Source organism: Syngnathus typhle, linkage group LG14 (assembly GCF_033458585.1).
Source record: "Syngnathus typhle isolate RoL2023-S1 ecotype Sweden linkage group LG14, RoL_Styp_1.0, whole genome shotgun sequence".
Taxonomy (NCBI): Eukaryota; Metazoa; Chordata; class Actinopteri; order Syngnathiformes; family Syngnathidae; genus Syngnathus; species Syngnathus typhle.
This window is the reverse complement of record NC_083751.1, coordinates 5978943-6002373: the sequence shown is the minus strand read 5'-3', so window position 1 is coordinate 6002373 and position 23431 is coordinate 5978943. Positions and strand designations below refer to the sequence as shown.

Sequence of the window (23431 nt, the reverse complement as noted above, 5' to 3'; positions counted from 1 at the left end):
TAATACTCATAATAATAATATTATTATTGATTGTTTATATGATATATCAAGAATAATACAGAGCTTGAGTTGAGGTCAATTAAAACAAAAACAAAAATATTCAACGAGTTTAGTCGAGTTAAGCAATTTACGTGCGTTTACTGCCACCGTGCGTACAAGATTCCCACCTACACCCCCATAAATATACCCAAGGTAAAACCTGAATTTAGGCAGGAAGCGCTTACAGGTGGCTCATCGCTGACCAAGTGACCTTGAAGAAGAATTACGAATGTGTGAAATTTTAATATATTTTTTGCAGGGATTCTTCTTTTAAATGAATAAAAGGGGCTTCATTATTGAACTCCGCCACCTCCTACTACGCCCCCGCATCAAACCCCTTCGCATTCTGGTTTACAGGCGGACAGACGCAGTTCAAACCGCTGCCACAATTTCCATTCATTTACGGAGAAGAACAAGACGAGGTAAGAAATCTTGTGCATGTTGCATTTTTAAGTGACGTTTTAGTTAAAAGTTTCGTGTACGTCGAGGTCAAAATTGGGCTGGTTGAGTTGCATTCAAGAACTTCAAGGTGCAGAAATACGTCCCCTCATATGGATACTCTTTATTGTCATGTAAATTAGGGAAATATGTGGAGGAATGTTGAGTTTTGAATTAAAACATATTCCTTTAACCGGCTTTATTACCAAGCAAGAGATGGTGGATTAAGTCACTTTAATTTATTTTAACACTGAATTGTTAAACAGTAAATTATTAAACACGAACAGGCTTCTTTAATGTTGCCTTATCTGGTTTAGGTAAACTGTTGACATTTATTTTTCCAAATGATGGGAAAATACTTGAATTAAATTGCACTAGTGACTTTGGAATAAAACACACCCAGTTAGAGGACAGAAATTAAAAAATGCAGACATCATTTGGCACAGAGCTAAAAAAAAATCAAACAAAAACAATCTAAATGTGTTTGTCAGCATACATAATTCTAGTATTTCTTCCCACACACTCATTAACTTGCTTCCGATTATAGTATTTTAGTAGCTCCAGTATTCAATTAGAGCGAGCACAGTTTATATTCTCATGCCATGGGAGCTGCGCAATAAAGGGAGAGGCAGTTTGAATAATCAGTGCAGAAGTTGGCAGACTGCTTGAGGCAACAGTACAAGACACCTCCATCACTGCACAACCTTTTCAATCTTTTGGTGAATTCCTGGCTGATTCTATTAGATTCTCCACATATACTGTGCAGTACCATGAGTACCAGAATTGATCTATTGGTGTTATGCACTTGAAGGTGCACTGACCACTGCTTGGGTCAATACTGCTTAATGACGACATGATACATCACATTAGCGCTTAGTACTTTCCAGTCCAATCTAGTTGGGTGATTCGTCTCTTTTTATCTTCACTTTCATTGCGCTTTGGGTGTTAACACTTTCATTGGAAAAAAATGAAGCTATGTAAAAGTGTTTATTCAGCAAGAAAAAAAAGAACCTGTGAGAGAGATTATGGAAAATGGAGTTGATGGGTACACCCAGCATTGATCACCAGTGAGACTTTGTTTACAATTATCAAGTCAAACTTTTTCATCTTTTCAATCACATTTTATTTACAATAGCCAACTGGTACCCAAAGTTCTTTACAATAGATCAAATAAAATGTAATTCAAAAATACTAACAACAAAAGTGAAAAATGCTTTTAAACAGCAACGTTTAATTTATAGACTTGCTTGTTAATACTGCCTACTAATTGACATGCAAAATTGATTTCAGTGCAATGATGGTAAAATGAAAAACACATTTTCTGTGTTAATTGATGGTTCACACATCTGTCAGTTTTAAAAAATAGAAAATGGATATTGCAAACTCCAAAAAGGTTTTATTTTTACTGCTGAGTCAGACAGAACATTATCTCAAAGAATATGGACTACTTAACATTAAAATGCTACACTTTTGTTTTTAACTCTCATTTTTATTATCTGAGGTGTGCCTTAGACTGCCCACAAAAATGCCGTATGCCTTTGCTATATTAGTGCTTGCTATGGGCGGGCAAATTAATCAATGAATGAGTCAATAAATCCGGCAGGCTGCATTGGACCCGTCAGGTGGCAAATTTGCAACGCTGCTCCAATTTCAGCTAATGTTGATGAACAAAACCTGATAAAAGGAATTGTGTAGATTATTTTGGGCACAATGTATTATGCCCATCATGTTTAATTTGAGATGCTATAATTCCTTTTAATGTAATTTTCCACAATGCTGTTAAATATAGCATTAGCATATTCCACCCATAATTTTGTGTGAACCATTTGTTTATATTTTAAAACCCAAATGCAACAATCTGTCAAATCAATCCAATATTTAAGCGAACAGCTCAGTTTAACAAATAATTTCATCCCTCCTCAGCATGGCTTCCAGTGATTGAGCTTTACGGGTGTGATGCTTTTATTAGTCGTGTTGATCATTAGCAAAACGACATGTCCTTAGTGTTACATAACGGCTTCTTTTCCAGAAAGGTCAACGCCACAGTAGGGTTTCTTTGAGAAATGTCTTTTCATCATAAGATGGGTGTAGCCCATAGAAAATCATCACCATCGGCTATGACATGTGAATTCACTTAGCATCGTAGTTAGCACATTTCATGACAATTTATATTCAACCGGAGCAGCAAAGGCTCATGGCTAGATTTTGATTCAATGTCCATTCAAGAGCGAGAGCGATTTTCATCATCTGTTGACAAAACAAATGAATCGACTGACAGGTACATTTTTAAATAAATACTGACAGATCTTTTAAATTGTCAATAAATTATTAACTTTGAGTCTGGCATCACTTGCACTGAATGCACCCCATCAAAGGTTTGTTATTCAGGCTTCAAACCAATTGATCCATCAAATCTGAAGCCGTTCGGTGTTTATAATGCAATCGGCAACAGCCACATGAAATTTTAATAAGCCTCAGCGGCAGTTGGTTGTTGTTGATGGAACGTGAAGAAAATGGACGCTACCACAAAGAATTGTATGGAATAAAAAAAAGAAATCACTCTATGTGCAAAAGTAATGAGACATACCGTAATTCTTCATCCTGAAAAAACACTCTTTGTCGACAAGTGAGGTCGCTTTTGTTTTATTGTGTCATATTTGCTAACCTGTCGCTTAGCAGTCTTATTGAATAAAATAAAACCATAACGTTTTTCAGGTTGAACAGGTTCCATGTTGGTTTGCTTTTGAATTTGATGAGATGTGATGCGTAACCAGGCTCCGATGTTGACTACTGTGGACAACAGGTGCACAAAGGTCCCTCTTCTGTCACATAATCTTCCTCACTCCATATTAGAGACCATGCAAGACACCACCTGGCCATAAGAAAAAAAATCGGTTGTGGTCATGTTGTCAACTGGACAACACATTGAGCCTTGTTGAATGGATTTTTTGATGTAATGGCTGGCAGAAAGCTCAGTGAATAATGAGCAGCCAGCTTCATAAAAAGCTAATTAGGGGAAATTATTTCAAACCACTGTCAACTTGAGATTGAGTTCTGGTTAGAAGAAGAGTAACCACAATGCAGTCAGAGGCAACCAGGGGATGTTTATCCTGCACATCATAGTAACGGCTCGGTTCTGCTAATGGCCTGCTGAAAAAAGGATGACAACGGAGTGGATATGAATGTTGATGTTATCTAATGTTTGTCCTCGCTCAACAACCATCATACTTCGACATATACTAATTCACGTAAGTTTTCAATAGAAAGTACGATATCTACTTACTCACTTTTTTTTTTAGGTGCATGTGTACATCTATTGCGATTCAGTTCAAGGTTGTAGTGGTAATAACAAAAATAATAATACATTAAAATAAGAAAATCCTTCCATCAATGTTCTGTAGCGCTAGTCCTCATTAGGGTTGCACGTGAGCTGGACTCTGTCCCTGCTGACTGAGCAATTGGCGGGGTACACTCTGGAGTCCGGACTGGATGTCAATCAATCACAGGGCACATATAGATAAACATTCACACTCGAGTGTGACAGACGTAACTATCAAATGCACAATTTTTCTTATATTTATTACATTTCAAAATCTTGGCTCACTGTATTGCTTTCATTGTTTATGCGAAGAGAGGGAAACAAAAGCTGAATATATGTGTTGTCAGCAAAGTGATGCATTACTGGAAATAATTCAGATCTTAGTGTGATCAAACGCTTTGAAATGCAGCATCCTGACATGTTAGCTGATTATGTTGGCACAACTGTCCAGCAAGTTTGAAAACACAATTTAGAAAATGGCTTCACAAGATCAACGTCTGAAACTTTTTGCTCCAAGAGAGAGCCACTGGCTAAGAAAAAAAAAAAAAATCCCATTCATCCTTGTGCATGTTATGATTTTATCCAGTCCTTAGCTGCAATCAGAGAGCAAGAAATTGAATCCCTAAGAAGTAACGAACTTCATCAGTCAGAAACTACAGCAGCAGATTGTGTGGCTGGAATAGCAAATTTCACAGATTGGTTTATGATACTATTGATTTAAATGCTGGGTGAGCCATTCCCAACAGAACTGGCTGCGATGGCAGCTTTAAATATGTTGCAATCACTCTAGATACTAAGTTTGTGTTACCATGGTGACAGGAAATTGCAGTTGAACCCTCTTGATTCAGATCAGCAGATGAGATTCCAATGTTTATGGTTGGGTGCTGAACCTCTAACACTGGGTCGGGCAACTGGCAGCGAGTGGGCTGTGTGCGCCTTACAGCCACACTCTGAGTGACTCCTTGGTTAATTAAAAAATAGAAATGAAAATTTCCCCAAAATCGGGTCAAATGGGTGAATAGATCAGCAAATGTGAATCTGAGGATGTTAAACTGTGACTATACAATATTTGTGTTGTAATATCACCAATCACCACTAGATGTCTTAGTTGCATATACACCGGGTGTTATATACTTCATCATGAGTAGGGCTAATATTTTTTTTTCTGAATTTTTAATGATATGCAGGACAACATACTACTTCAATATTAAAACATTTTCTGAGTTGATTTTTGTGAAACGAAATATGCAATTTTTTATGTAAGAGAGCCCTTTGCAATGGGGAAAAATGTAATGTAGCATAAAAGGCACGAAATAATAATAATAATAATAAAATAAAGAACACACAAAATGCACCAGTCTGAGTTCATTTCATTGCTTACTGCTTACATGCGCTACAGTATTTGTGCCACACCAAGGGATTGCTATATCTATTAGCAAGCTTTGTGTTGTTCTCTTTTCCTGGCACACAGCTCGGTGTTGATCCTAAATAATTCACACTTTATATATGAGACTCTATTACACACAATAAAACGACAAATTGCTTTTGAACGACAATTGTATTTCTACAAAATGTATTTGCTCATTTACTCTCCCCTCTTCCTCTTTTCTCCTCGTTCCTGCAGCAATATGACAGGGGACCATAATACATTGGGCCTACCCAGACCCACAAGAGGATGGCATTGTCCAGAGGATACTTTGGGTCTTGCTCTGGAGCCCATGTATGGCAATAGCACGCCCAGACACCATAGACACCACTCGGACTATGAGAGCTGGCAGAAGCATCGAACCGGAGGTTCCAGCCTACGTTCTGGCTCCCCTTCTCTCCTTGAGCCCCACAGTCTCTCGAGCAGCCGTGACACCCTCTACCTCACCCACATGCCGGGCCACAGCCCGCCTCAGCACCGAAACCGAACTGGCCTCACCCTGGATGTGACGTCATCACTTGACGTTGGTGGTAGCATGCTGGCGATTGATGGAGATCTGCCCATTAGCCCCAATGTGATCAAGAGACGCCGGGGGGGCATTATTGAGCAGAAAGACATAGTGAAGGCCCACCAGGCTCATAAAATCCAAAGCACTCCACAGGCACGTCGCAAGGAATGGGAGTAAGTATGAAACCTTCTTGCTACCTTCTTTATCATGTGTCATTTTATCTATGCTAAAGTGACTCACCTATGTGTGTGGCGCAATACTATAGACAATTTTTAGGTTAGCATGTCGCTAGCGTTTCAGTTTCTCATGCAGATGTTCTATTTTCAATCAATACCGTCTTTGTGTACGCTTAATTGGATCTACTTTACATCCACACGTATAGTATGTATGTATTCCTGCCCTGTGGAGCTGTGAAAGCGCAACGTGAATAGTAGAGATTGACCCCCCCCCCCCCCTCCAGTCCGTTTCCCTACTGAAGCTGAAGCTTTCGCTCTGGTGGGCCCGACCCCCACGGTGCCCGTCCCACCTTCCTCGCCACAGGCTCAGGATGCCACAGTCCACAGAAGCTTTAATGGGAGGTCTTAATGCAAAATGAATGAAGATGGTGATACATGAGATTACCAAGTATTGACTGGACTTGAAAGAACCCTTCTATTGATTTAACAGCTTTTATTAGGTGGGATCAGTAATTTGGCAAGGATAAAAAAGCCACGATAAAAATCTATCTGTATTAATTATAAATCATTATCCAGACTTTCCACCAGTTTTTAATACATAAGTCCATGTGACAAATGGTTTATTGAGGCGATGGCATGATTACGAGGCCTGTAGAGATGTTCGGTCACGGAGCAGGTAACAGTCCCCTGGTCTGCCTGCTATAATTAAAATGATACGTTCATGTCAGATGTTCGCCGCCGCCGCCGCAGCTGAAGACCCGAGTGAGTCACAACGTGTTATGACCGTGAACATCCAACTCTCAAGTTTACATTCTCATAGCGGCTTGGGTTAAAATGGTTGCACCTGAGCCAACATGTGCATCTGTTTTCTTTTCAGGATGATTTCAGACTAACAAATAGTTTCTAATAACGTAACGTGATGTGTATCCTTGCCCAACCGAAGATTTAATTTGATTTATTTAGGGCTCCCTGCCAGCACTTAAAAAGAATCAATTTGATTTACCCACTTTGCTTTCCAAACTTTCTAGAATAAATGTGGAAACAATGTGGGGATATTTACAGTATGTCTCACGAGCATGTCCACAAGACTTTAGAGCTGAGGAATATTATTAAATGACATCAGTCACCAGTGGAGAAACACTAGAGACTAGTGAAATAATAAAAATCATGAATAAAATATCAAAAATCCATAAAAAAACTAAAATACTGCGAGAGTGTTGTCTATTTAAATCCTCATATATATATATATATATATATATATATATATATATATATATATATATATATATATATATATATATATATATATATATATATATATATATATATATATATATATATATATATATATATATATAAATAAACTAAAATACTCCGAGAGTGACATACATTTTCTTTTTGTGTGTAGTTGGAGGTTATTACCCTGCATGTGTAGCATTGCAGATGTTAATGACATCTTTTCATTGCTCCGGATAATAACAGTACTTATTGCTGCCCTCGTTTAATGTCAGTGATTAGACTGGACCAACAGCTGGGAGAAAGAACTATTTTGGACTCTGTTTGACCTTTGACCTACGTGTTTACGATGGCTCTGTATGTCTGTCTATTGTTTAATCGAAGCGTCGATTGGCTACGAAGCAATTTGGCTGTGTTCACACCCACAACGGCACCAAAAAAATGCCTTTTAAATTTTTTTTTTTGTAAGCCGCTTGAAAATATGAAAGCCCACACATGTTCAGATTTAGACTGAGGCCTGAATTGGGCAGGAAAACAGTGAGCTTATGTTGTGGCACCAGTGAGGTAAATAAAGTAAACAAAGAGGATTAAAAGTGAAAGCAGTGAAGCGCAACATGTTGCATGGGAGCGCTGCTAAATTAAAAGACTGCAAGACCGAGACAGTTGGATTTGTTAAACCCGGCAGCTTGAGCACAACTTGAGTCATTGTGCCAAATTTGAAAATGCGGAGAGCAGACGTCTTAGCAGAATCCATGTCAGAGGTTCTACTATCCCCAGGTGATTTATTAAGTCGTCCGTCTGGCAACAGTTTGTTACTTTAGTTGATTCACACATGGTCAAAAATATTTAACATTTTATTATTGTTTTTTTTGCTCGCATCTCTATTAATAATGTTTGACTCTTTTTTTTATTTTTTCATACAAAGGTGCAGCATTTTTCCCCCACATCCAATGGAACAAAATGTATACAACATTTTACTTTTCAGTGATGTTAATCTGATTTTCTTTCTCAAAATGAAATTCCTGACAAATACACGTCATTTCCATTTAAAATTTTCACTTTTAGGTCATTTGTGCAATTTTGAACCTACATAAAATTGGGTACATTAAATCTTGTGTACTGTTTGTATACACATTCAGATTGTAAACACACTAACACTGGTCAAATCATGATATATATATAGTGGAAAAGCCTCGGTAGTTATAGTTGAAAGGTGAAGGCGGCAGCACGTTCCAACTGTTTCTACCAATATACGATACCGTATTTGTGTGTGTTGGCTGTTCATTAGTATTCTTTTCCGACTCGGTGTCCCTTGTATCAGCTTTTCTCGGTAGGGGTGTTCACATTCTTGGACTGGCTTTGTGTGCGACTATGATCTTCATGTCTTGTGATCACAATGCGATTGGAACACTCTGGCTGTGCCTGTTGGTCATCCGTAAAAGCACTGCAAGCAGCTAACGGTTGGAAAATTGCCACAAGCCTCATTATCTGGCCACCAACCTTGAGGGTGTGGCAATTTGAGGGATAGGTTAAAGTTTGTGTGGTGCTTCTATTAATATCTCATTTCTGCTTGGCATTACCGTCTTTTCGACGCCAGCGTATGCCTCGTTGGTCTGTTCTCGAAATGATTAGAAGGGTTGTGCTGGATTTATGGTAAAAAAGTGACTTTGAAAAAGCTTAACTTTATGTTCTGTGTTTTGGGAAAACAGAGTTCAGTGGGTTCAGTCTGTTTGTTATTAGCATCTGCACTGAGTCAATCAAAGTTGACATATTCAGCGGGGACAATGCAGAGCTTTGCACAAAGTTCTTCAATTGCCTATTTACATTTGAGAAGCAAGGACGTGTGTTATGAAATTGCTTCCCAGGTCTTAATTGCACCGAAGGCATACCAGCTACCATAGCAACGGTTACCCATTTGTACCAATAATTTTTTTTTTATACCTCCAATGCCAAATTCTTTTTTGATTATATTACTTTCATTCAACTTTGCTGACAAACTCAGAGAGTAGATGATCCTCCAATATCGTCTTCCAGTAAGCGTCACACAGACACACCGTGCGGTGTAAATGTCAGACCTGTTTGACACGGGTGAATTATTAATGATGACACGCTGAAAAGCCATTTTCCATGCCACAAAATGACATAATAGTTAAATAATTTCCGGGATAGAGGAGGTGCTTTAATTTGGTTTTACCGTTCTCGTTTGATCAGATTTTGTTTGCAAGATCGAATGTTTTTGTGATTTTAATAGAAGCAGAAAGAAATCAAAAGACCACGTCTGAATGTTCAGTTCAATGTTGCCTCGGGTTGCAAAATGAACTGTGGGTTGTCCACTCAGTTTGTGACAAGACAATTTATTTGAAGTCGCTAGCTTTTATAATGCGGCCGGTATGACTAACAGAAGACCTTGGTGGGAAAAAAAATATTGACGCTGTGTAAGTTGATTTGCAACATTCCCTGGCCTTGTCGACAAATATGATTTTTTTTCACAAGATCTTTTCTCTGATGCAATTTTAGAACTTTAATCTTGTAATGTGTAATTTTTCTTTCCAAAGTGGCCAGCTGTGTAAAAATTAATAACGTTAGTGTTGCTGTGCTGCAAATATGTCACATATCAGGAAAGTAATTTTCATTCAACATGTTTTTACTTGTACTGTATTTTTGTTAGAAAAAAACAAAACATACACACAATCATTTTCTTGGGCAATATTTAAATGAGCACGTTCCTATTTTTTGTAATGTCATTCATGAGCTATTTAAGTAAGCCTAGGAAAATCGGCATACATGAAGGAGATCCAAACCCTGTACAACAACAACAACAACAAAAAAAAAGAAGCCAATATTGTCAATGGCTTCTCCATGTTTATGCATTTGTAAATCAGAGCGCCAACACTACTCGCTGGCCTAGATTTCGCCTCACCAGGGTGTCCTCGTTCCCTTTAATCCCCACCCATTTTAGAATTACATCCCTCGGTATGTCGGAGCCATGCATCTTGGGTCGGTGCCCCGCTTTCCAGACAACACTTAGCGCTTTTGTGAAAAATGTTCGCTGCTTCTCGCAGCACACGCCCTCATCTGCTTTGCACATTCAGATAAGCTAAAGATGTATGATTGTTTCAATACTTGCATAGATCAGTGTTGATCAGATGTTTAATTATTCAACTCAATGGATCGGCTGCTAATTCACTTGCGAAACACAAATACACGGGAAAGTGATTAACACATAATATTAGCTGCACTGCTTCCAGTATGTGTGTGTGTGTGCTTGGATGTTTTACATTTCTCTAATCATATTTCTGTCCCTCTGTGCTGCTGCCATGTCAATTTAATCTGCCCAGGGCCTTGGTAACTTTAATGATATTACCAACTGCTTCTATAGCTAAACAATTCCAAATTTCTGTCCTCTCATTTTTTAGCCAGAGCAAAACAAGCAGCTTTGACTAGAAAAGCACATTTGTAGCAGAGAAACTTGTCATGCCCATTGTAGATGAATTTTACAATATGTGTAATAAGGGTGATATGCGCTTTGTCACGATGAGCTTCCTGGTGGAATTAATTTCTCTGTGCAGCCGAACTCCCTCATGTGATATGAAACTTAAACCAGAACATATCTCACATCTTATTTCACTTTGTTTGTATGTGTGGTCAGCATCAAGATCCACATCAGTATGGAACGTTCCTCCAGGCTAATACACAGAAAGCCAAAGTGTGTGTGTGCTATTCATCACTTGCCGTCTCCACTACTTCCAAACCAGAAGCCCAAATATTGCAGCAAGCCTTGACTTATGTTCCTTTTAGAAGGGGGCAGTTTTGACAAACGACAAGGAGGTGCGTGGTAAGCAAAATCCCTGCTCATAAATATCCACCATAGCAGCAAAAACTGGACTTTATTGACCTAGCTGACCCCTACTGGAGCCAAATGGAACTGTTGATAAACTGCGCAGGCCCATTCATGATCAGTCATCCCTGATTATGGAATTTGAATGTTAATGTTTAATGTGAAATCACAGCTAGGCACTGATAACAGAGTGGGATCAATTAAAAAATGATGCTCTTGCGGATTTATGACGTCATGTCATCATCACACCCAGCATTGACACCCACTGCAATAATATAATTCCTATTTTTTTCAAAGGTGAAGTCAGTAAATATAATCGACGTTTTAAAATGGAGAGTCTGGTCATTTTTAACAAAGTTGTCCAGCTGCCGCCTGCTCAGAATTATCTTCACCAACCTTGCCCGCTGAATTGATATGAGAACATCGATCTCCTGCTGTCTGTGTAACCATCAACACATTTTTCCTTTACTAAAGGTTTTATATTGCACAAAAATCTATTGATTTGGCTTATAGGCGCTGTTGGACAAGATTAGAATTGTTTCATTTTGTTTTGGCCTGCGTTTGCTGTTGCAATGTTTGCGAGAAACCTTTGGTGCATTTGTCTTAAAGCTACTCAAAGCAGGAAGACAACAATATTTCCCAAACGTGTTTGTTATGAAAGATGTGCTTTAGTAACATTTTCACTGCTGTTTTAAAATCTGTGTCTCCATTAAAGAAAAAGATAAATTGCTTATTATTATTATTATTATTATTATTATTATTATTATTATTATTATTATTATTATTATTATTGACGTTGACTGGAATAATTAAATTCTGTCAATGTGGTATTGATTTCTGCCGCTAGAGGGAGTCATTTCATTACCTTTGCCTGTTGCCTCAGCTGACATTTTTCAATATCCAAATTAAAGCCGGGTATCAATGGACTTTGTTGAAAAAAAAAAAAAAGAACAATTGTTGATTATTATTTTTTTGTAAATCTATTCAAAGGGTCAAACAAAGAAATCACATGGACATTCTGTTTCCACTCATCATACTTAAGATGTTTCTACAGACTAATTGTCCTCCAGTGATAGTCTCATGATTGGGCACACACACTTGCCTACTTTATTTAAGTACAGAAGTTCCTTCAATAAATTGAGCATCAGACGCAATTTGATTGCGTTCACCAACAATCTGTTGCAGCTCCTCCTCTGAGCATGCAATATGGAGGAAACAGGGTTGAACATCATACTTGGACAAAAGCTGTTCCTCTGCCTCCCATGGGCATCATATATATATATATAGGTTGTTTCATTATGATGTAGTTTTACTGCAGCAGATTCACGGGGCTGGGAATAGAGGGTATGTCAGTTGTGTTGCTAGGTAACGCCGAGGAGGAAGACAACAGAAGGAAGCGGGATTCTTGGGTGGATAGAAAATAAAAAGGGTAACTGTCAAAGAGGTTGAGAAACAAGGAAATAATAGTTGTTGTGGAAATATGAAGCCAAACATATAATTGCTATAACTGTGCTGCAGCTATTTTTTTTTTTTTTTTTCATGCAAAGTTGCACATGCAAGGTCCTCTCTTATGTTCCAACCATTACCATCTCAATGAAGCTAAATTTAGTCCAGCCCCCATTCCTCCCCTCAGCCCCTTCATGTGGCCACATCAATAGGTCCGCCTTTGTGGTCCGGCTGTGCCAAGCTTTGCCACGTCTCTGTCCAATTTTGACCAAGTTTTGGGCAAACTTATCAAGGCTGCCTAATAATTCAGCCAAATGACAGATGCTGACATTTTCAAGATATTATGTTATGAGTTTTTGGGAGGGATACATTTTGAAATATAATATGCTGGCAAAATGACCTTTTGTTTTGTTTTTTTAAATACAGTTTTATTCGATACAGAGTAGTCATTAAATTCTGGTCAACTGTAAACAAAACCAAACAACTTATATTTAAGACAAAGCTGCATTCTTTTTCAAAATTGTGGAATACTATTTATATATATTATGCTTTAAATCATTACATAATCAAATTTCAAAAATGCAAACAATTACTTCCTCGTTACTTTAGTGACAATAAATCAATTAGAAAAAAATCCGAAAATGAATACACTGCTTATCTCCCGCTTTCCATTGTGTCTGACACGCAGATGAAAATGTGTTGACAAGTGATGACACCGCATGAATGCGCACAGATACATTCCTTGTTTGACGTCACAGCTTAGTGCGAAATCAACATCCTAGCTGTTCAACTATACAAGCAAAAAGACCTCCACTTTTTGTTCCGTAGTCTGTTTTTCCATCCATCTGTTTTTCCCACCTTTCTGGGTTGTAGCAACTTGAGCTGACTGATTGCAAATAAAACATTACAAACTTATTTTGTTGTGAATTATGTCAATGAAAGCCTGCTAAAAACAGGTAGGGGAAAAGTAATGTGTCTTGACTTTCATTGAAACTTTGACTATTCCTCCTTTTCACTTGTCACTTGTCTCCTGACTGTTGCCCTCATGAGACAAAGGCTGTTTTCAATCGGGAAGCCTTCTCGGTGGAAACAACGATAACGACCAGATTTCAGACAAGAGCCTGCCAGGTATACGTGACTGTGTTGCCGTGTTCTATTTTTAGATCCAAATCTTTGCATCTCACTGTTATGTGCCACTAAGTCATGTTACCAGAACAGACCCCATACATACACCACCCTGATCACCCTCATCGTGTTTTATTTATTTATTTTATACTTATATATTCTTTATTCCTTAAAAAATGACTAAGATTATCCGCTGAAATTAACCTAATTTGATTGCCTCCAAAAGTCTGTATCATATGGCAGAATGGATTCAACACACCAAAGTCACTCTAAAAAACAAACCAAAAAAAAACAGTCTTGGTGCAAGAGGAAAAAATTAGACTCCATGGAAGAGGCTGCAAATGCTTGGCTCATTGCCTTTTTCCCCAGGACGTCGACATCATACTTACTCCCTAATCATTCCCGCCGGCATCACTTAATTACCATAATAACCTCTTCACCTTTCAACCAAAAAAGCTGTGCGTGATGCGCTCTCTCAGGCTGACTTGAGGACAATGAACTGCAATTATTTACTCATTTCAATTACACTTGTAATCTGGGGGACCTGTGAGCCACTCGTTTGACTGCAGAGAAAAAAAATCTTGTTTTGAATGTTGATGTGCCACGCAGAAATTATTGATTGGTGTCTATGTCATGAAAACTTTATTATGCAGTACCAACACAACGCTGCAATTATTCACAAGTGTCTTCTTGGTAATTACTGACATCATTCATCTTTAGAGATAAGAGTCAGATTTTAATAAGGCGCCACATGAGAATTCTACTTTTGTATTATTTTTAGCTGCAGGATTAATTAAGGATTTCACAACCATCTGAGACAAGTGACACATTTTTTTCTCTTTTTTTGGAAGGGCCTGGAACGAATTAATTGCATTCCCATTATTTTCAATGGAGAAGTGCGATTTGAGAAGTTTTTTTTTTTAACATATCAACGTGGTCACTCAAGAAATTTGTCTCCAGTCACCACTACATAATCATTTTATAGGAAAAAACAACCCTCACCTTATAATGCCAATATAATTAGACACATTTGAATATGTTCTTCACATTGTTGTGTAAATAATAACAGAGCATTCATTCTCTGCTGTGTGAGTTGCATTCATTTGCTAAATATAGTATTTGCTACCATCATGGGTTTAGTGAATCGTTTTTCAAAATATATTCGGATCTTGACATTTGCATTATTGTGTTCTCCTGTTTTGATGCGCAATAAAAAAATTAAACAACCTCCTCACGTCTTTATGCAACACCGAGTGGTTTATTTTCTCTCGATGTAGTTGTTTGCGTATTACGAAACCAAACTGCATTTGGACTCGGGAAAAGGGGGCGTGATGTATTTTCATGAAGACGCGTCGTGCACGTCCGGGCTTCTGAATTTTGAGTGCGTGGAAAGAATGAAGGAGCGGTGGCTTCCCTCCGTCCCGCTCCATTTCGCTTTTCCTTTTTTTGGGGGGGGTGATGGCAAAGTTTCTTCCAGCGCGTTTTGTGCACGAGGAATGAAGCGCTCTTAAGTGTAATTGATGGATTATTTCAAAACTCGTCCACTGGATGTGACCTGTTGCAGTTTCTTTCGGATTTTTGAGGTGTTCGTGGATTCCGAACCCGTGTGCTTAGGATACATTTTACGCACAGCAGTGGTGGTCAACTCGCTGTGTTTTTTATTTTTTTGTGGGTAGACCACACGAAAAGCTGAAGATCCTTTTTTGTGTTTTTCCAAACGAAAACTAATGATGGACTAATTGGTCACAGGAAGCAATCGAGCGCAGCACCGCGCCCCTTTTAATAACCTCAATTCATCTCATCCCGCCCTATTGCTTCTTTTCTTTTTGTTTTTTTTGGTTTGCCTGGACAGAATGGCCCGCTTCGGTGACGACGTTCCGGTCTTGTTAAGCAGCGGCGACGGCGGCTCAGAGCGCAACAGGAGCCGCGATGGAGCTGCCGCGTCCACAGGCGGCGCGTCCCCCGCAGCCTTCAAGATGACCAAAGCGCAGCGTGCCCGCGCCATGGCCTTGTATAACCGAATCCCCGTCCGGGAGAACTGCTTCACCGTCAACAGGTCTCTCTTCATCTTTGGGGAGGACAACGAGGTCCGCAAGTACGCCAAGAAAATTACAGAGTGGCCATATCCTTTTTCTTGAACATGTCCAAGTTGCTTTTAAAGAGTGTCCAAATATCATCTCACAAACTGATCCAAGAATGCGTAAAATTCAGCACCGGGATTACACCGACCAATTTATTAGGTACCCCCGCACAGCCACTTGAACCAAATAGCTGATCAAAACTGCCCGAGTTTAGCGAGATATTAAAACAACAATATGTCCTAATGCAAAGTGTTACCAAGAGATGACGCTACGCAAACGCGTAAAATTCAGCACCGTGGACAGCGCATGCACATTAGACACTCTATTACGTACACTTGGACGCTGTAGTTGGTGGAACCAAACAATCTCACTTATTAGACAATAATGCAATTTTAAAGATTGGATAGGCTTTGGGAATATATATTTATGTGTCAATGTTGTGGTATTCCCAAACTTTTTTTTGTAGCACCCCCCCCCCCTTTTTTTTTTTGGAGATGAAATTATTATTTTTTATTTTATTATTTATTTTTATAATTATTTATTTTCAGCATAGTGTACAATTCCTCACACAACCATTCCTTTTGAAAATATGATATTATCTAGCCCTGTTGAGAGATAGTTTTTACAATTCATGAAGCAACTACATTATTCCATCTGTGATCACAAGCAAGTTGGCATGTTTGGGTGCAACCAGGTGGCCAGGCCAGGTGTGGCCTGCTATTGTTGTGCATAATACAGCAGCCTTGTGAATAACTGGATGGGCTGCTACTGGCTTAAAAAAAAAAAAAAATGTGAGCTGTCATCCATTGTTTCCTCTGCATTTGCCCTTTCAAAGGCATGATTAAAAATAGAGCTAGAATGAAATCACCAAGCAGTTTTGGGGTTCTTGCTGTTGTTTTATGACCCAATGACAGTATTTGAATCATCATCACTGTGCAATCAGCTTTAAATCAAAGTGTTATGTAGCAGGAAGGGGAGCAAGCAGACTGACTAACGTGCAGGTTAATGTGCTGTCTGGGAGGGAGTGTCTTATTACATCTAATGAGCTTTCTTGTGCATGGTGAACATATATTCCGAAGAATTATATGGGAGCATATCTGATCGCTGTGTCATATACCATCGCAACAAGTCGTCACTCACTGTATTATTGGTTAACTAATATACTTTATGGAGGAGACATGCTTGAATGAGGCTGTGCTCTGGTCGGTGAATCAACGAGAAGGCAGAGAAATTGTCGAGGTGAAGCGGCCATCGTGTATCGGTTGACACAAGTATTGAAAACACAGTTGTGTTTTGATTTTGATTTTTTTTTAACTTAAAACAACATGGCGAGATCGTAGCTATATTGCAATAACACAATGTGGGGAAAAAATGGATGTAGGGAAAAGGAGAGTGTGGATTTTGCATTCATGCATTTTGGCAACAGAGACTCTGTACACTTTGCTTTTTTAACCAATCATTGTAGACATTAGACCTTTTGCAGTATGGTATTGCCAAGATTCTATTTGCACTCATTTTTCTAAGGCCCCATCTTGTCCACACCTGAAGCTCAGATCTGTCCACTATAACAATGATGAAAAGCCAATATTAGCTTTGCGAAATGTTAGCCCCTATGGGATCAGCGCATGTTAGCTTGCTTTCAATGTTAATATTGTTCCTTTAAATTGACGAGTAATATTCAAATATCTTCCTCATTCATATACAATATATCAGAAGGAGATTTATTGCATATTATAATTTGTTGGATTGGAAGTTGAAATTACCTGTCAGAATGTAGTTAAAACTGGGGACGCACATGTGCAGTTACCGTGGGAAATCTCCAAAAGGTCAAATGTGTGTGAGCATCACTCGCCTCTCCGTGAGTGGATTTTTTTATGAGCGCTCAATGAAAATAATTCCATCACTTCAACATAAAAAGTCTTAAGAGAACATTTCTATCAACAGTCTGAGGTTGGCGGTAATGCCGAGAGGAAGTAGCTCTAACCAAACACCCGGGACGAATTTAGCGTTGACTGCCGAGGGAAGACTGACAGCTGCTCCCCCTTTTTGATCTCCCTGAAGCGGGAAATGCCCCATGGAGAAAGTACATCTTTAAATAATTGATTTATGGAATGATTTATTTCATTATTTTCCACAATTGGCTCTCTTTTATAATGTTCCAATTGTTAATGATTGTTTATTCAACAGCCTTTAATAACTCTAAGTATAAATAATGAATTATCCACCAAACAATTTCCATTTTTCCTATCTCAAAATAGCCAAATTTAACTTTGACTTAAAGAGCCGTCTGACTGATGGGTGACTGCATTAATCTTCAAAATTGATTCTCAGAAGCAACCTGCTGATGTGTGAAGGTGACGTGTCGCAAGGGGGATGGATGATTATAGTTAACGCTACGTCGTTTAAGTTGCAATCTTAATGTCACACTCTTTTTCAATAGCTCAGTCTCTGAAAGGTCTCGTACTCGCCTTTTGGGGTTCAATGTTTCTATTAGGTGAGTGTCAGGAGACTGCAATTCACCTTAAGAATCAAAAGGTGTGGATGCTAAGTGGAGTCGGAGCATATTGGGGGTTGTGCACGGCATCACGACCGGTCCCCATGGCCGGGCACTGTGTCTATTTTTACATACGTGTTTTGAAGGATTGTGCGAGCGTCAATGTGACTCACAGGGTCGTTTACACAGTGCGTGACTGATGAATCATGAGTGGAGTGCTTACGTTATAGTCACTTGTTGAGTCGCTTTAATTTTTAACTTAAATGTTTTTATTCTGTTATCAATCCAAAAATTTAAAAAGAAAATAAAAAAATATATTTTTTTTTCCACGTAATTTAAAGGATTTCGTTTTTCTCAAGGATCAAGAAATATAGCACACTATACAGCCCATATTTTTTTGTCTGGCTGAAACGCATGTTCACTTTTTGTTGCAAATATAATACTGAGAACGGATTTTTCAACTCTAGGAAAAAAAAAAAAAGTAGATGCAACCGGCAAGCATACTTTAGCTCCCACAAAATCAGCATGGATTCTATTTTCCCTCATGAAGGCAGCACTTCATTGTCATGCCGCTGAATTATACATCTCACGTGAGGGTGAGTGTATGTGGCGCATCCAACAAAACTCAATGCAGCTCTGCTTGCCATTTGAATCTGACGATGTTTCATACGTTATAGTCCTGTCATCACTCGAAAGGGACTTAGGATGTTCACCCATTTGAGTTATCAGGTCGTGAGTGGAGAAATTCATTGAGGTGGTGGCTCATTAGTAAATTAGCTGCCCTGTCCATTCATGGAAATCTTTACTGTCTGCTTTAATTCCTCATTTGGTGGGTTATTGATTGATTGATTGAAATCCCAGTTTCTTGCAATTAATGAATAAAAGAATAATCAAGAAAATAGCCACTCCTCTGCTCCAGTAACCACTCTGCAGTATTGACTTTAGGCTTCAAGTGAAACCTGTTGCCGTGGATACCTCCTTCCTCTCCCCATTACATCCCCTTCCATCGCTCCCTCCTGTTGACTGCTGTTTAAGGACATGAACGTAGCATTTATCTTATCAGCGTGAGATGGAAAAACACAATAAGAACAAAGACGGCACCTCATGCTGATGCAGATATTATCTCATTAAGACTTTTTTTTTTTTGGTGTCTGCTACTTGCTGATGGCCTCACAAATGTGTTGTAGTTCCCCTGAAGGTAATGCACAGTGTGGCCAGTGTTCAAGTTTGAGCTGGTGGGTGTTAACATTTATATTTGCTCTTTTTATTCAAGCTCTCATAACTCACATGCCCCCGAGTAACCCCGCTGGGTATCACCAGCCGCGCGATATATCGATCTGTCCAATGTCAGCCTAATTTGGTCTCATTGCCTCCCACTTCTTCTCCTCCTCCTCCTCCTCCTCCTCAGCCACTTGTTTCGCAAGCATCAGCCCATCTCCTTCCCTATTATCTGGGACGCCGCCTTTCTTCATCCCTGCCTTCTGCCTCTTGTACACAGTTTGAGGGACACGGTGCAGACGAGACAAGGCGACAGTGTGACTGGTTTTATAACAAGGCTGCTTCATTTTCTTTTCTTATGTTATACAGAGGAACAGTAATGGCGGGACTGTCTCGAGCTTACAAGAATGACTTTGTAATAGCAGTGTCAATTTGATTGACTACATTAGAAGTCGGGTTCTGGAGGGAGCAAAGAATAATTGGGGTGGGAAATATGAGCGTGTGGTACCAGTTACACAGCTGAGTGGACTTGTATTATATATTTCATATTATATCAGATTATATTTTATTATATTTTTTTATATTATATTGTATTATATTTTATTATATTTTACTATATTTTATTATATTATATATTAAATTGTATTATATTTGTCTTATTTATATTGTGTACATATTTAATGTGCTACACAATTTTACATTGATTTTAGTTGCAATTCTGATTCTGATGGATTGACCAGATCGCATACACTCAATGGCCATAAAATTAGGCACATCTTGGCTCTTGAATTGTCATTTGATGATTGATTGTTTTGTTGCTGATTTTCCACAACATGGTTCCATAACTTCCTCCCGTCACTCCGTTTGAGTACATGATCCTCGCCACCATCATCGCCAACTGTATCGTCCTGGCTCTAGAGCAGCACCTACCCGCAGAAGACAAAACGCCAATGTCAAAGAGACTGGTGAGGCATATCACAAACATTCAACCACACTTTTTAAAATTCAATCCCCTCACTTGCTTTGCATCAATAGGAGAAGACCGAGCCCTACTTCATCGGGATGTTCTGTTTGGAGGCGGGGATAAAGATCATCGCCTTGGGCTTCGTATTCCATAAAGGCTCTTACCTCAGGAACGGTTGGAACGTCATGGATTTCATCGTGGTGCTCAGTGGGTAAGTCAAAGTTTGATCGGGCAGCTCTGTGCACATCTGCTTCATATTTCTAAGCTTTGGCGTTTGAATCTTGGCTCTGGCCTTCTTGTAATTCACACAGAGTTGCATAAAGCTGTGAGGTGGTTAAAAGTCTTCACACTTATCTGAAGAGCAAGCTAGATATCAAAGAAGGTGCTTCGAGAGGAAGCACATAATCCTCACGCGTGCTCACACACACGCAAATGAAATATTAAATTGGAATAAAGTGTGATTGGAATCTGATGGCGTTCTTAGAGAATTCTATATGACTCCGCCGTCTTCCATTATTGATGAGTCCAATTGAGGCTCCGGCTCACGGATGCTCTTCTCGCCGCGGGAGAGAGGAAGGATGCGAGGTCGGAGGAGAGATGACAATGAGGACGTGTCGAGGCTCGCTGATCAATTGACATGGCTTGAATAGAAGTTACTGTTGGTCCCGAAATAGAAGCTTAATTAAAACACGGTGAGACAAGCAGTTGTTAATGGATTATTCTAATGGGCTCCGCCTGCACGGGCACAAATGGGGAAAAGAGGAAGACCACAGAGGCTCTCCCAAGTGTGTTGTCATCAGACTTGCTCTACATGCATATGAATCAGTCGAATCTTCTTGAGCACATTAGGAAATGCCAAAATATTTACCGTGTATGTGCAAATATTGTCGTTATTTTACTCGGGATAAATATTTGCCTTTTGGTTTGTAGCATTTTATTTTGTTATTTATTCAATTTTATTTATACCTCCTAAAATAACCGCACAAGTGGGGAAGAAGAGCCACTTTTGTTGATTTTCATCCTTTCATTGAAAACACAACGACGCAGAACCTGCTGTTAGCCACAGCTCGCAACCAGATGCTCACATGGTGGGTTCAGTTGCACACTAAAATGATGTTTAAGTTCATCAACTATTCATGACTTTGGCATGATAGAGAAAAAAAAAACACTGATCTTTGTGCAAATCTTCATTGTAGGCACAAAATGTCTTGTCTTCCATTCCAGCACACGTCTGCATGTCACAAGAAGTGGCCAGCCTCATTACAGAAGCAATGAAGCTTTTGAGATACGCTGATGATATTAGGTGAGCAGACAGCGCGGCTAGTGAGCTAGTAATTAGGTGGTGAGTCTCTCAAACAAGTGGGCGGGCACACGCATTTTAATTGACTGCTATTTTTCGAGAGCCTGTTCATATAAGAATTTAATAGGATTCGGACAGAAAAGTTGTAATTAGTGGAAATGTGATTTATTTGGTGGTTACTTAGAAAATGGTGGATTTTTCACGAGTGTTATGAAATGGATATCCCCTTCGATATAATATTTTTTAGCTTTTTTACTTTGCCGCGGCTTATTATTGTGTCTTGAGAGATCATTGGATATGTTGTGGTAAATTATTTCACATATTTGACATATTTATTACCTTAGGCACTACTGCGATGCTAAGCATGACTTATCCAGGATGAGGTGTTACTAGAATTCAATGATTTTGGTTTGAGGTTTTATTTTTTTGGGCAATGACTAGAACTCATTGTAATTGGTTTGAAGTTTTATTCTTGGGCAATATACAATGAATTAAAAATCAAACAAAGGTGATAAACCCATGCGGTATTTTGCCCCTCACCATCATCTTGTAATGCCATACCGACGGTGTAAAGAAAGATATATTAAAAAAAAAAAAAATTGTGAAAGGCTAAAAAAGAATTGTCAGCTTTTACAGGAAATGCAAAATGGCTAGCGTTGACTCATCTGAACTAAATCTCCTCTTGAAGGTTTTATATATATATATATCCCACGCAGTCAGACTCCCTGCCTGATTAAACAGAGTAGTATATTTTTATATTCCTGTGTGAGTAAGAAATAAAAAAACCTTCTCTCAGCGGAAACCCCTGACTCACACTACAATATTTTGTGTTGACAGAAAAAAATTAGAAGATACCCAGAGAGAGAATGACAGCGGGAAACTAAGACAGACTAATAAAGAGATATATGTAACACGGAAAAAAAAGGTTAAGCCAGAGGAAATGCTAAAAAATGTGTCCATGCGTGAACTTACGTGCTAATTGGCACTTTACAATCTAAGTGCCCCCATTAAGACGATAACAGTTGGCAGTAGGAGACGCCTGATGCCTGCAAGAAAAATTTGCTGCATATTATTGTCGAATTTTTAAGCCATGACTATACAGCATGTTAAAAATACAAAGTGTGTGCCAAATGGAGCACTACTCTACGACTTTGAGCCAGCATCGCCTTCTGTCGGCTTGGCAGTCGTACACCTGTAACCCTCGCGTGCAGGCACATTGAAAAGAGAGAGGGAGCGCTGTCTCCACCAATCGTATTCCCCCTTTGTCATCCAATCAATTGATGACATAGGCGGCCTGCAGCAGGGATCCATATGTCCCCGAGAGCCGTTGCCGTGGTGACACAGGACCCCGCCCTAGGTCAGGCTGTCACTGCCTTCCCTCCTCGATATTACGCAGCATCGGTACACGCTTGGCGACATGATTGCATCATGTTGAAGAGAATCACGTCGATGGCACTGGCGTTGAGGATATTGATAGGGTAACAAGCTCGCTGTCCCTGTTTGCCACTTCTTTTTCATGCCGACATAAAGAAGCTGAGTGGGCCTTAAAACAAAGCCCACCGAGGCCATTCACGGTCTCGTCTGGATGTGATCGGCGAGGATGAAGTGCTGCTGCGAGATGAAAGCGGCCATCGTCCAACTCAATTTGAATGAAATTGCTGTTTGAATTTGCATCCATTTTTCGCGGCATTAAAACAACAGTATGTAACTGTTGTAAAATTGTAAGCCATGTTTGATGAAATACTAACCTGTGGAGAAAATGAGTTTGCAGCAAATGCTAAAGTGTCAGTTTAGGTTGTTATAAATCCCAATAATTGCAATAT

The 23431-nt window shown here is 39.2% G+C and overlaps 1 protein-coding gene and 1 long non-coding RNA gene across 2 annotated transcripts in view; one reads left to right on the top strand and one right to left on the bottom strand.

The window, feature by feature from the left end:
* The first annotated feature begins 207 nt into the window (after positions 1-207).
* The window catches only part of LOC133167148 (voltage-dependent R-type calcium channel subunit alpha-1E), a 59836-nt gene continuing 36612 nt past the window's right edge, over positions 208-23431 (top strand). Inside the window, exons 1-5 of the mRNA XM_061297735.1 lie at positions 208-461; positions 5421-5903; positions 15404-15673; positions 20204-20309; positions 20380-20519. Coding sequence (XP_061153719.1) covers positions 5425-5903; positions 15404-15673; positions 20204-20309; positions 20380-20519 — 995 coding nt within the window. The 5' untranslated portion in view covers positions 208-461; positions 5421-5424. The remainder of the gene's footprint in view (positions 462-5420; positions 5904-15403; positions 15674-20203; positions 20310-20379; positions 20520-23431) is intronic.
* Positions 3105-4197, bottom strand: LOC133167149 (uncharacterized). The gene is made up of 2 exons (XR_009717917.1): positions 3509-4197; positions 3105-3349 (listed from the first exon to the last, which is right to left on the bottom strand). It is a non-coding gene; the product is annotated as an uncharacterized LOC133167149 (long non-coding RNA).